This window comes from Spermophilus citellus, assembly GCF_964194105.1.
Source record: "Spermophilus citellus genome assembly, chromosome: 14".
Classification (NCBI taxonomy): domain Eukaryota; kingdom Metazoa; phylum Chordata; class Mammalia; order Rodentia; family Sciuridae; genus Spermophilus; species Spermophilus citellus.
The window spans coordinates 27582364-27596233 of NC_138194.1; the positions used below are offsets into that span (position 1 = coordinate 27582364).

The window sequence follows — 13870 nt, forward strand, 5'->3', positions numbered from 1 at the left end:
TTCTTTACCATCTCACTCCAATAAGAATGGCAGCCATTATGAAGTCAAACAATAAGTGCTGTCGAGGATGCGGGGGGAAAAAGGTACACTCATACTTTGCTGGTGGGACTGCAAATTGGAGCAACCAATTTGGAGAGCAGTATGGAGATTCCTTGTAAAGCTGGGAATGGAACCACCATTTGACCCCTCTTTCTCCTCCTCCATTTTATTATTATTATTATTAATACCACCCTGAGAAATAATCACTTACCCAAGGTCCATGAAGAGTCTCCTGGATTTTCATCTAAGCATTTTATAGTTTTAGCTCAGGTAGATCTGTGATGATTTGAGTTAAATTTTGTGTATGGTGTGAGATAAGGGTCTAATTTCATTCTTTTGCTTATGGATATCCACTTGTGTCAGTAACATTTGTTGACAACACTATTCTTTCTGCCATTTAACTGTCTCAGTCTTTTTTTTTTTTAAAGAGAGAGATAATTTTAATATTTAGGTTTTTTTAGTTCTCAGCGGACACAACATCTTTGTTTGTATGTGGTGCTGAGGATCGAACCCGGGCCGCACGCATGCCAGGCAAGCACGCTACCGCTTGAGCCACATCCCCAGCCCTGTCTCAGTCTTTTTGTCAAATATCAATTAAGTGTAAATATCAGAATTATGTCTGGATTTGCAAATGATTGGTGTGTGTATTACCACACTGTCTTAATTACAGTCACTTTGTAGAAAATTTTGAAATCAGGAAGTGGTGGTATTCCCCAGCTTTGCCATTTTTCTCCCCAAAATTTTGGCTTTTGGGGTCCCATTCATTTCCATATGAATTTTAGGACCAGCTTGGCAATTCCTCAAAAAAAGGTAGCTGGGTTTCAATGCAGATGAACTTGTGGAATATTGCCATCTTAATATATAGTCTTCTGATTTATGAACATAGAATATCTTCCCATTTATTTAGATATTCTTTACTTTCAACAATGCTTTGTGGTTTTCAGTATATAAATCTTGCACTTCTTTTGTTAATTTTATTCAAATTGCCTTATTCTTTCTTAAAACAATTGAGATTATTTCTTAATATTTTTTCCAGAATGTTCATTCCTAGTGTGTGGACATACATTTGATTTTTGTATTTGATCTTGCAAATTTACTGAACTCTTTACTTTTTGGTGGAATCCTCAATTTTCTCTATATGATCATGTTATTTGCAACTAGGAATAATATTTTTGTGATTCTGAATTGATGATCTGTGATTTTTAAGGCAATTCTTTGGTACAAATAATGAATGACAGCTTCAAGACACGTTGAAACCCCTGCAGAACATTTGTCATCAGTCCCCTCAGCTGTGACTGCACATAGATATTTCTATTATTCCAGCAGGTCACATAACCTCTATATATACTGAGACCAGCAAATGGCATTTGCTATCACTCCTTTTCCATTTTTTGGGGAGAGTTTTTTTTTTTTTTAAGAACTGGTATGCATTCTTTGCTAAATATTTGGTAAAATTCCCCAGCAAAACCATCCTTTTTTGAAATTTTTATTGGCACACAATTCATATATTGTACAATTCACTCATTTGAAATGTACTGTTCAATTAGTTTTTAGCATATTTATAGTTATACTGTGGTACATAATCTTAATTTTACACTGAATATGACAAAATATTGCTGAAAATAAATTTTAAGTGAGGCCATCTTGATCTGATTTTGTGGATTAAAAAAAAAGAACTAATCTCTTTTTCTTAAAGTTCTATTCTGATTTTTTTTCTTCATAAGTCATTTTGCTAGTGTTAGTTTCTAGGAATTTCTGTTTCATTTAAGTTTTCTAACATTTGGCATAGGGTTGTTCATAGTACGCCCTTAGAATGCTTTTCATGTCTGTAATACTGGTTATAATGTCCCATCTTTGATTCCTGATTTTAATTGAGTCCCCTCTTTTTTTTCCCCATGGTCAGTCTAGTTAAGATTTGTCAGTTTTGTTGATCTTTTCAAATTAACAGCTTTCCTTTTAATGGACTTCCTGTATTGTTTTTCTATTCTCTCTTTTGCTAATTTCCACTCAGTCAGTTCAGTCCTTCTGTATTTAGTTGTACTTTGCTCTTCATAGTTGCCTAGGGTGAAAATTTAGATTATTGTTTTAAGATGTTTCTTCTTTTTTAATGTAGACTTTTACATCTATACAAGCTTAGCTTCATTTAGCTGCATCTGGTAATTTTTGGCATGTTGTGTTTTCATGTTTGTATTTTCAAGTCAAAGTATTTCTAATTTTCTTTGTGATTTCTTCTTTAGCCCATGGGTTCTTTGGGAACATATTTAATTTTCACATATTTTGGATTTCTCAAATATCTTTCAGTTGTTTATTTCTAAAAGTATTCCATTACCAGCTGTTTTATACCATATGATTTACTCTGGAGAATTTTCACATGGACCTGCAAGAATGTGTTTTCACTGATGTGGGTGGAATGCTCTACATGCTACAGTGTTATCTCATGTTGTCTGCAGGTCTTCTGTGGGCTTACTGATAGTCTGTCTAGTTGTTCCATCCACTGTTAAAAGAGTGGCATTGACTTTTATTGTTGAATTGTCTACTTTAATTCTGTATTTTTCTACTTTATGTATTTTGTGGTTCTGTATATATATATAAAACATATTGTATTTATAATATATATGTAATTTTTTAATAGGCTCAATTAAGTTCCTTCATTTTTCCCTTATAACAACCCTACTGGTGGACTGGGGATGTGACTCAGTGGTAGAGCACTGGTTTGGCATGCTGACGCCTGAACTCTAAGCATAGCACTGATGGTGGAGATAGGGGTGGCCACAGATAGAACCTGGGTGCTAGGCAGGTGGACTCTGATGTGGGTTTTTATTATGGTAGGTAAATCCTGATAGGCATAGTGAACACAAGAGGAAAAGGGTAAGATAGCTGTAGGTCTTGGATTTGGCTAGGTGTAGCAATGGTCAACACTGGTCAGCAGCAACAGCATGGCCACAGGGCAGATATAATGCCAGTGCCTCTGGGAGTGGGGATGAGGCACAAGGGATGCAGGGCCACAGTGCCCTGGCCCCTTGCAAGGGGTGATGTAGGGCTGGCTGATCTTGTTCCTGAGCTTGGCCAGGATAATGGCCCCTGTTATGGTAATAACTATCTCCCTGAAGCATGGTAATACCCAGACAATAATGGCCATCATAGTCTCCGATAGCAGTAAATGCCTTGAACTTGGTCTGCTGGCCAGCTTGGGTCTGCTTCCACGCCAGCATAATATTCAAAGGATCATCCTTGAAGTGTGCCCCCACAAAGAAGTCAGCAATCTCAGATTCCTTGATGCACAGGGAGTGGGAATAGATCTCCTTCAGGGATGTGATGTGCATGTCCTTGGCCAGGAGACCCAGCTCCTTGACTGGGATGGACATGCATCTCACCTGCAGGAGCTCAGCAGACTCTGCTGGGTGCCCCCACAGCCTTGGCTGGGTCCTGATCATGTCCCCAGCCCATGAGAAACCACTGTCTCCCACTGGAAGCCACCATGGTCTCCTATTGGGACCTCCCCATGTGACAGAGTCATCTGCCATTTAATATTTCCTCTAAGAAGATTATTATATCTTCCTGGGGAATTGACCCTTTTATCATGTAAAATATCTTTCTTAATCTCGAATAAGGTTTTATATGAAAAGTGGGGGCTGGGGATATAGCTCCATGGTAGAAGCTTGCCTAGCAAGGCTCTAGGTACTAGTTTTAATAGAAAGCACCTACAAAAAAAAAGAAAAAACCCAGTATATTTTGTTAGCTATTAGCATAGACACCTTATTTCTATTGTGTTTGCTATTGGCTAAATCTATCTGCCTCATCTTTTACTTTCAATCTATTTGTATTATTTTAATTTCTCTATAATAACATTCAATGTAATTGGTCTCAACTCTCCAATTAAAAGATATAGGCTAGCAAAATGGATTAAAAAATAAGAGCCAAACTATATGTTGTTTGCAAGAGAACATGCAAAGGCAGCCACAGGCTGAAAGGGAAAGGATGGGAATTGATCTACCACACAAATTGAGCCTGAAAAGAAGCAGGAGTGGCTACTCCCAATCTACTTGTATTTTTAATTCTAAAATGTCTTTAGTAGTCAACATATCACTGTGTCATGTTTTTATTCATTCTGACAATCTCTACCCTTTGATTAGATGGTTCAATCCACCTATTTTTCATGTTGCATTGATAGGGTAGGATTAACCTTTGCATTTTCCTCTTTTTAAAAAAATATTTTATGCCTACTTCTTCTTTTCACTAATTTCCTTTGCCCTAAGCTGATATTTTCTATCACACCATTTTAATTTTTTTAGTGACTTTTTCCCACTATATGTATTTTTTGTCCTAATTTCTCAGTGGCCTCTATAGGGCTTATATCTTAATGTAACAGAATGAACTTTCAATGTATACTCACTTAGAAGCTTTAGAAATTTTACTCCTTTATAACTTTCTTCCTTCCCTGCCTTTTTTTGAGGGATGGGCCCTATTATCACTGTACATATTAAGTATTACAAATCCTGTACTCCAATGTTGTAATTATCATTTTATGTAATACTATGCCTTTTAAAAAAGCTAAGAAAAGAAATAAGAGTAGAAACATATAGTTTCTGGTTTTCTCCCCCTTTTTCTTTTCCTGTGGATCTGCATTTCCTTCTGCTGCCGCATCCTATTGCAATATACTTTTATTCATACCTCCATCTTATCTGTTGTTCATGCCAAATATATCACCTTCTTATGTTATCAGTCTTATAACAGAAATTTATAGATACTGTTTTATGAAATTTTTTTTAATCAAGCAAGAGAATAAAGAAAAACATATAACCCTACTGTCCTTTATTTTTGCCTAGATAACCACATTTACTGGGGCTAGCGTGGGTTTGGTGGGTGGGCATGTGGGCATGTGGGCATGTGCTTATGTGTGATTTATTGCCTAGAGTCACTTACTTTGAAGAACTTCCTTCAATGTTTAAGACAGATCTGCTTGCTACAAATTCTGTTTTTGCTTACTGGGGAATGTCTTTATTTTGTCCTCATCTTTTAGAAATGGCTTGGCTGAACAGAGGATTCTTAGTTGACAGTTTTTATCTTTTAGCACTTTGAATATGTTGTCCCACAGTTTCTTGATCTCTTCTTTGTGGCAAGAAGTCAGCTGTTAATCTTGTTGTGATTCACTTGTTTGTGATGAGTCATTTTTCTTTTCTACTTTAAGATTTCCTTTTTATCTTTTCCTCTCAACATTTAGACTATGATATGTCTGAGTATGGACCTGTTTGTTTTTATCCTAATTGGAGTTGAGTGTACCTGTCGGTTACATAGATAAGTGGTTTTCATCAAATTTGGGAAATTTACAGCCATCATTTTTCTGTTCCAGTGTTGAACATAATTAACATAGCAAGTATTAGACTGCTATCCTTAGAATCTTTCTATTCCTGTTTTCAATATTGGCTGTTGGTTTGCATCTGGGGACTTGTCTTTTAGAGTGTGTTCAGTCAATAGTTAAATGACAACAGTAGTTCCCTATAGCTAGAGTGTTATTGAAAAAATATGATGTATGCTAGACATCTACTTTCCTTTTGGGAGTCTTGAATTTTTGATGTGCTAGCCAGAAAGCCTATGTGACCACCCTTCAACAAAAAAGTTTTGGGTGCTGAGTTTCTACTGACCTTCACGGGCAGGGACAGCACACGCTACTGCATTTTTGTTGCTAGGGAAGTGTGTGCTGTGCATGATTCCTCATGAGAGGGAGAGTGCCTAGGGAAGCCTGCACATGGATTCCTGCAGACTCCACCCGTGTGTTTTTCCCTTGTTGATTCTATTGTATATGGCCTGATCTGCCTTTTACTTGTATCATGAACTTCCTAGCGTTCTCTTAATTGATTGCTATTAAAATCTCCAGTGATTTTTCCCTCCATATCATACAGCCTGCTTCTCCCTTACAGCTATACCCGTACTCTGGGGATAGGTTCTGGAGTGGGGTGGGATAGCAGCCCTAGGTCTTCTCAGCAGATCTTCCCTCTGTAGAATCTTTGCCTCTCAGCAAGCTACAGCTTCTACCCTATAAGAGAGGAGCAAGGAGGAAGTTCCAGTGGTCTTGGTCACAGTCAGCTAGAGTAAAGATCCTGCAACAGTGAGCCAGTGAGGGAGGAAAGATGCTTGTGGCCTCATCCTCCTGGGGTAGAACCAATGCCATGCTTTGGAAGCTGAAAGGAGAGAGCACCTGTCTTCTTGGCTATACCAGCCTGGAGTACAGCTTTTATCATACAGAACTGGGTGTGAGAGGGTAGTAGCAGGTCTTGGCTCAAATGCTACAACTCTGATTCTCACTCTTCTTAAACATTGAGTGATTTTATTTTTTTTCTTTTCTTTTTTTTAAAAAATTATTATTTAGGGGCTGGGATTGTGGCTCAGTGATAGAGCACTCGCCTAGCATGTGCAAGGTACTGGGTTCGATCCTCAGCACCACATAAAATAAAGAAAGAAAGAAAATAAAGGTATTGTGTCCAATCTCAACTTAAAATTTTTTTTAAAATATTATTTATTTGATTATTTTAATTTTTTGCAGTGCTGGGAATTGAATCCAGGGCTTCACACATTCCAGGCAAGGCTCTACTATTGAGCCATATCCCCAGCCCAATTTTCTTGAATAATTATTTCTCCTATTTACTTCATGTAAATTTACCTACATTGGATGTATGCCAACTTTCAGAGACTTTAAGTGATTGGTTTTAAATAACTCACAGTTAATGTTTTGGGGTTGTTGTTGTTTTGGCCAGGGAGAGAGCTGAGTACATCACATGGCCATTCTGGGGGTCTCATCCTCTCCCTCCACACCACTCCCTTTTTTTTTTTTAATTCCTGGAGTCTTTCTGTACAAGATTCTAAAGTAGTCCTTCAGTGCTCTTTTCTAATGTCTTTGAAACTTTCTACTTGGTTCAGTTTTCTATCTACCTGTTTTTATTTCATCTCTGTCTATTGGTTTCCTATTTTTGACATTTTAAATGAGAATGATTTCTGCATTGTCTTTGAGCATCCTAACTTTAATCTTTCATGATCTTTTTTTAATAAATATACTGGGCTGGGGATGTGGCTCAAGCGGTAGCGCGCTCGCCTGGCATGCGTGCAGCCCAGGTTCGATCCTCAGCACCACATACAAAGATGTTGTGTCTGCTGAAAACTAAAAAATAAATATTAAAAATTTAAATAAATAAATTTACTTTTAGTTGTAGATGGACACAATACCTTTCATTTATTCATTTTTATGTGGTGCTGAGAATTAAACCCAGGGCCTCACACATACAAGGCAAACACCTTACCACTGAGCCACAACCCCAGCCCTCAGTCTTTCACATTCATTCCAGTGGGTTATTTTAATGACTATCCTTCTTAGCATTGTATTTTTTTTCATGTGACTTGTAATTTTGGTCTGCAAGTTTATTTTAAATAAATCATCTTTATTCCTTCCATTTTTGTCATTTTGATTGTTTTCTATCTTTCTTAGTTTTTACTTATTTCTACCTAAAAACATTAAAATTTCCAGGCTGAGGTTGTGGCTTAGCATAGAGTGCTTGCCTAGCATGTGCGAGGCTCCAGGTTCGATCCTCAGCACCACATAAAAATAAATAAATAAAATAAAGGTATTGTGTCCAACTACAATTAAAAATATATATATTTTAAAAAATAAAATTTCCTCCACAGGACACATGGGCTTCTCACTGACAGCCAGATGTTGTAATTCACAGTTTCCATCCGTGTGATATTGAGAATGTGGCAGATTTTGTCTCAGAACTAGCAGCTTAATGTATAACCTTCTACCTTTGCCCACATAGACACACAGAGATCAGCCAGGGCTGTTCAGATTAGCTTCTTTCGTACAGAAGACAGGGTCCCTCTTTTCTTTTAAAGCAGTGAGTGCACCTCGTCCTCCACTTAGCCTGGACTAATTTCACCTGCTGACATTCACTGACATTCACTGCCTGCTACTTGGACTGAAAGCCAAGGAGGACTGCTGCTTCCATTCTACCCATTAATTGACATTTCCATTGCATTTCTGGTTTTGGGATATTCCTGTGTTGTTTTTTGTTTCAGCCAAATTCTTTAAGAATTTTTTTTTTAATCATTCATTGACTTTGCTTGGAACAAAATGGTGATTCAAAGTGAAAACTTATTACCCCAATTTGACCAGAGTCTCCAACCCACCTTGAATTTGAATTCAGATACTTCTGATTTTTAGTTTTTAGTGTCTCTGTAGCATTTTAAAATAGCTTCCTTTATAGAAAGTGGAAGGTGAAGTGTATCAACAAGACATAGACGCCAGAAGTAAAAAACAAAACAGAAACAAGAGTTTGGGTAGAATACTGGTGAAGCCTGTGGTAGCAGGCACAGTGGAGTAAGAAACTGGATCATAAGCTGAGTCCTGTGCAAGATAACAAAATTAGAAGTTAAAACTAGGTAAGCTACGTCAAAAGACCAAATTACAACAAATTTAGTTTGAAATCTTAATTGGCTTATATCTGTGGTTCTAAAATTGGGCAACACTTCATTCTGGGAAACAGAATTATTGTTTCCATGAACTGAGCAGAGGAGGCTTGCTTTAGAGACACAGAAGGGCTAAGAAAAACAGAAACATGAAACCAAAACGAGTTGGTTATTTCAATTTACTTTCCTTATACAAGTTAAAGCAGAGGGAACTTCTTATGCTGACTAAAACTGACTTTGGTGGGGATTTGATTACTGTTTCTCTTTCTCCTGATTTCTTAGACAAGTTAGATAAATAATTTTGTTTCGTCTTAGTGGTGAGGAACTCTCACATGAGTGACTCCATTTTGGTTTGGTTTGTTGGGCCTGGTACAGGAGCTCAGTCCAAACCAAATGGCCTCCTACAAATTGCACTTAACAGATATCGAAAGTCAATAACAGAGAGCACTGAGGGGTTCTTTGCTCTGACATAAATTTAGCTGAGGCCCTGTTAAGCATCCAGGGTCTACCTAGCAGTACTTCCCCAAGAGAAATACTTCAAGAGTCAAGGTGTGTTCAGTCAAAAATAACTCAAGAGACTATATAAATGGATTTGGGATTTTGGTCTCTTCCAGGATAATTCGTCCTCTCAAATTTCCTTATATTCTGATATTTTTCAGAACTCTAAACTGTTCCCTGATAGTAGGATCCTGTGTCTAAGGGTCTCTGAGGAGGGTTTTAAATGTATGTCCTTTCAAGTTCTTGGGATCCTTCATTGGGATCTCATCTGTGATTCTATATCCTCATGGAACAAAAACTTGTGTGTTAGGTCTTAAGATTTTTTTTTCCATATAATACTTGCTGTTTCATCATATATATTTCCACTGTGCAATTCAATAATGGCTATGTTCAGAATTAGGATACCATAATCAAAAAAAAACAGTCCCTTATGGAATCCAGCTATCAAGTTTCAATGCACCAGGAAATAAGAAATAACTCTTCTGAGCTAATTACAGTTAGGTCATATATTTTTTTCTAACTAGTTAGTGCTTTCAATGCCAAATTACTAAAAGATTATGATCAAGATTAAGAGTTTGTGATGGCTTTTAGTTGAACTTTCAAAGAGTCCTCTTAAATGTCATGTTCCTAGGAATCTGGAAAAACTATGTTTAGATAAGATTTATCTCAATTGAAATCAGAAATATTTAATAAGATACTAACCTGTACCATTCCCATTTCCTCAGACTGCTTTTTTTTTCCATGATGTACATCTTTTATTTGCAAAATAATTTGTGAACTGAAGAACTAGCAGCAAAATTTATAGAACTATTTTCAGTTAATACTTTGGTAACTAATACTTGTGCTTATTAAGACTACTGTACTGAAAAAGAAAATAATCATTTCACAAAAGTCAATCTCAGACTGCTTTTGAAATGCCATGAATTATAAAATAAAGCATCTGTAATGGCCAGCACTGATTTTGCATTCATCTAACTTCTAGCCTCAGGATGCTCAAGCAAAAGCAGCCAATAGCTGAGGGACACTGCCTGTGTCATGCCTGAGTCACCCCAGAGGACAGTGAAATGATGCCTAGCAATTCTTTGCCAGACACACACTGAAAGAGAGTCAGAATAGCAATGTTAAGTAGCATTGCTTCCATTGTATTTAGAAGGAACAAATGGAAATAAGATGTGTAGAGTCCTCCCACAGACAAGATAGGAGCAGAGGAAGAATGTAAGAACCTCACTTGGCCAATCACTGTCTGGATTAACATATACACCAATAGCATATTTTTAAAATCTTGCAAATATGTAGAATTTATTTAATAATTATTGTTAAACTTCATATTAATTTTCTGTTACACTAAAAAACATTTATTTTCTACTAATATTAGTAACTAAATAGGTTACCCTTCTATAAACAATTATGTATTAGTCTCTAAAATAAATATACACTAACTTAAAGCATCTTATTCTGCCAATTGTGACTAATAATAAGTTCTAATAAATTTGAAATCCATATCAAATGTATGGTTTCTTTTTTCAAGAAAGAAAAAAATGTCATATTGATTCAAAAAGAGGAAGAATCTATGAAAGAACAGAAATCAAAGTTGAAGATAGAGTCAACAGGTCACTCCTAAAAGATTCTAATAATTTTATAGGCACATTCTACAAAATGTTCAGGGAAACAATAATTCCTTTATGAGGATGATAGGTAGGTAGGTAGGTATGTAAGTAGGAGGGTATGTAGATAGAATTTTTAAAATCCATATAAAATACCACCAAATCAATTTAAGTAGCATAATAGGAAAACAGTTATCATTTAGACCTAAGAAGAGATTGCTTATGAAAATAAGGTTGACTCAACATTAAGAAATGCATTAATGTAACTTAGTTCATAATAACTATTCAAAGGAGGAAATTCATATGCTCATCTTAGTAGATTTTTAAAAATCTAAGAGATTCAACATTTTTTAAAACTTTAAGGAAATTTTAAAATATACATAAATGTAGAGACAGTTATAACAGATCCTATGCGTGAATCCCACAATACACAACAACTTCAACAATGATCAATATTTGCTTTTTTAAAAAAATTGTTTTTTAATGTCATACTGGGATTGAACCCAGGACCTCAAGCATGTTAGGAAAGTGCTCTACCACTGAACTACATCCCTAACTCTTTTTATTTTTAAATTTTACTTTGAGACAGAGCCTCACTAACTTGCCTAGGCTGGCCTTAAACTTACTGTCCTCCTGCCTCAGACCCCTGAAACCCTGGGATTACTGGCATGCACCACCATGCCCAACTCTCAACAGGCATTAGAGGAGGTTAGAACTCTTTCTGCCTTTTTTAAAAATATTTGTTTTAATTAGTTACACATGACACTACAGTGACCTTGACATATCATACAAGTCAGATCCAAGTGGAGCCCATATAACATGATGGGGAGTTTGGCAAATGTTTCTGCCTCTGTCTTTTGCCCAAGGTGCTGCTGGTACCAGCTCAGGAACCCTGAACTGCTCAGCCTAGGCTGGGGTGCTGTGGACAGTGTCTGGGTGTTATGAGCATTGTTTTCACTGTGGATGAAGGGATATAAAAGCTTTTTGATGGATCTCTCTTGCTGTCCTGAAACTCCCATGAGAAACTCAGATATCATTCCTCATTAATAAATCTGTACAGTCTATGTAGCTCTAATCAAAATGCCAATATGATTATTTTTGTACTGTCACAAGCTGATTTCAAAATTCACCTGGGAAAATACCAAACAATTAACAACAATAAAAACAGATCAAGAACAGCTCTCTGGGGATTCCATCTCTTGGGTCCCCTTCTTCCTCCGGGAGAAGTCTTTTCTGCTGTCCTTTAATAAACTTCTAATTTCTAATCTGAAAAAAAAAAAAAAAGAACAGCTCTCTGACTCCAAAAAATCCACCACAACAAACGTTTAAGTGAAGAGAACGTTTTTTAAATCCTACCCAGAATAAAAGTTTAAAAACTCCATATAGAACATGTCAGGCATAGTGATTTATGCCTTTAGTCCAGCTATTTGGGAGGCCAAGGCAGAAGGATCACTTGAGTACAGTAGTTCAGGGCCAGCCTGGGTAACACAGCAAGACCCTGTGTCTTAAAATAAAAAATAAAGGAAGATTAAAATAACTAAAAGTCTAATAGCATATAGGATTAAGTCATAGACAATAGAAATAGACAAATCTAATGCTGGAATAGAATAATATATCTAAAATTTAATTCTGAAGTCTTATTTAAAGTTCTTTAATGTATCTTTGATATTAGCTTGCAATTAGCTCCATCAAGAATTCAATGGTAATATCAAAAGTAAAAATGAGTTTAGCAGCTTCTTTTCTTAGGTTGATTGGGTACCTTGATCCTTCACACTTGCTTGTAGTCCTCAACAAAACACAGAAGCTGAAGGCATAGATCTTTTGTGTCTGGTGGCTTGGCCTCCATGGAAGTGGGAAAGAGGAACCATTCCTAAGATAATGGGGTGGGTCTGGGCAGGCTGGCTGGCCCTGAACCTCACTTGTTGGGAATAATTGAGCAGTTACTATGTACCAGGCAGTGTTCTAAGCATTTTGCATGTAAGAACTTGGGTACCTTCTTCAAGGCGATGCAACTAGTAAAGATGTGAATATCACGGTTTTGTTCTCAGATCTGCATCCTCCCAGTATCAACTCCTCTTCTGACGTTTGTTCAGACTGCTGTCCTGACATGAATGATCTTTTTGGTGTGGCTTGCTCTTTTCTCTGTACTCAACCTCATGGGCCACTGTAATTAAGTTGCCACCTGTAACTGCTTGCCCTTTGATTCAGTCCTGAGGGAACCTGGAGCTGGAAAACGCCCTATTGGAGCAACTTATTAGTGTCTGCTGCATATTTATCTGTCTCCTTTACTAAACTCTGAGTGCCTAAGGGCAAGATTCTGTTCACCATTTTATTCCTGGAATTTACCATGTTTGGCAGATGCTCGCCATTAAATAAGTGTTGGACAAATTAATGGATATTAAGAATCTAAGCACCAGGATTTACCAGAATTAGAAAAAGAAAATGACCTGGATATAGTCATGTGGCATCTTCACAGTGAGACAAACAACTGAATTTCTGGGCTGTCTTCATAACTCCACACCCCTTCCTACTCTCTTTTTCCTTGCCCTGTTGCAGGTTATGGGATCTGAACGAATGGAGATGCGGAAGCGGCAGATGACAGCTGCCCAGGAGCCACCAGGCTCAGTCCCCGACCAGCATGGAGCAGGGAATCGGGGCTCCAATGCTTGCTGCTTTTGCTGGTGCTGCTGTTGTAGCTGTTCATGGTAAGTTTGGGGGCTTTTAAATTTTCAAAATTAATGTGCTGTTGATTGGGAATTGTTACCCTTGAATAGAGCCAGCTTGATTCAACTTAACTAATTCAGTGTTTTTAAAGCAATTAATACATGCCTGTTAAAGACATACAGTTTTTTTTTTTTTAAATAATAGCTATGTCTGTTTAGTTCTCAAGAAACCTATATTCAAATACTTGAAATCAGGCTAGCTAGCATTGGTTAGACAACAAAAGAACAATGGAATGCAGTTCTGATCATACCTTAACATATGGACAGAAACGTCACTTAGGTGATTAGAAAGACTCGCCTTTGGCATAAAGACTTTGATCAGGATTTAGTATTTAAGATTATCTTAAAGGTTAGGATTATGAAGCCTGGATTTTTATCTTCTGCTAGTTTCCTTTTATTATTATTTTTCCTTGAGGTCCTGGGGATTGAACACAGAACCTCAAGCATGCTAGGCAATTTTGTTTTTTTAATAAAGAAAATTGTCAAAATATGTGCTTAAAATGGCAAGAAAGACGAGTGCCATGGCACACACCTATAATCCTAGCACTCTGG

At 37.0% G+C, this 13870-nt stretch overlaps 1 protein-coding gene across 1 annotated transcript in view; it reads left to right on the plus strand.

Annotated features, from left to right (window-relative positions):
- Positions 1–13870, plus strand: part of RGS20 (regulator of G protein signaling 20) — a 72735-nt gene that overhangs the window by 41959 nt on the left and 16906 nt on the right. The window contains exon 2 of the mRNA XM_081266282.1: positions 13152–13300. Within this exon, the coding sequence (XP_081122408.1) occupies positions 13152–13300 (149 nt within the window). The remainder of the gene's footprint in view (positions 1–13151; positions 13301–13870) is intronic.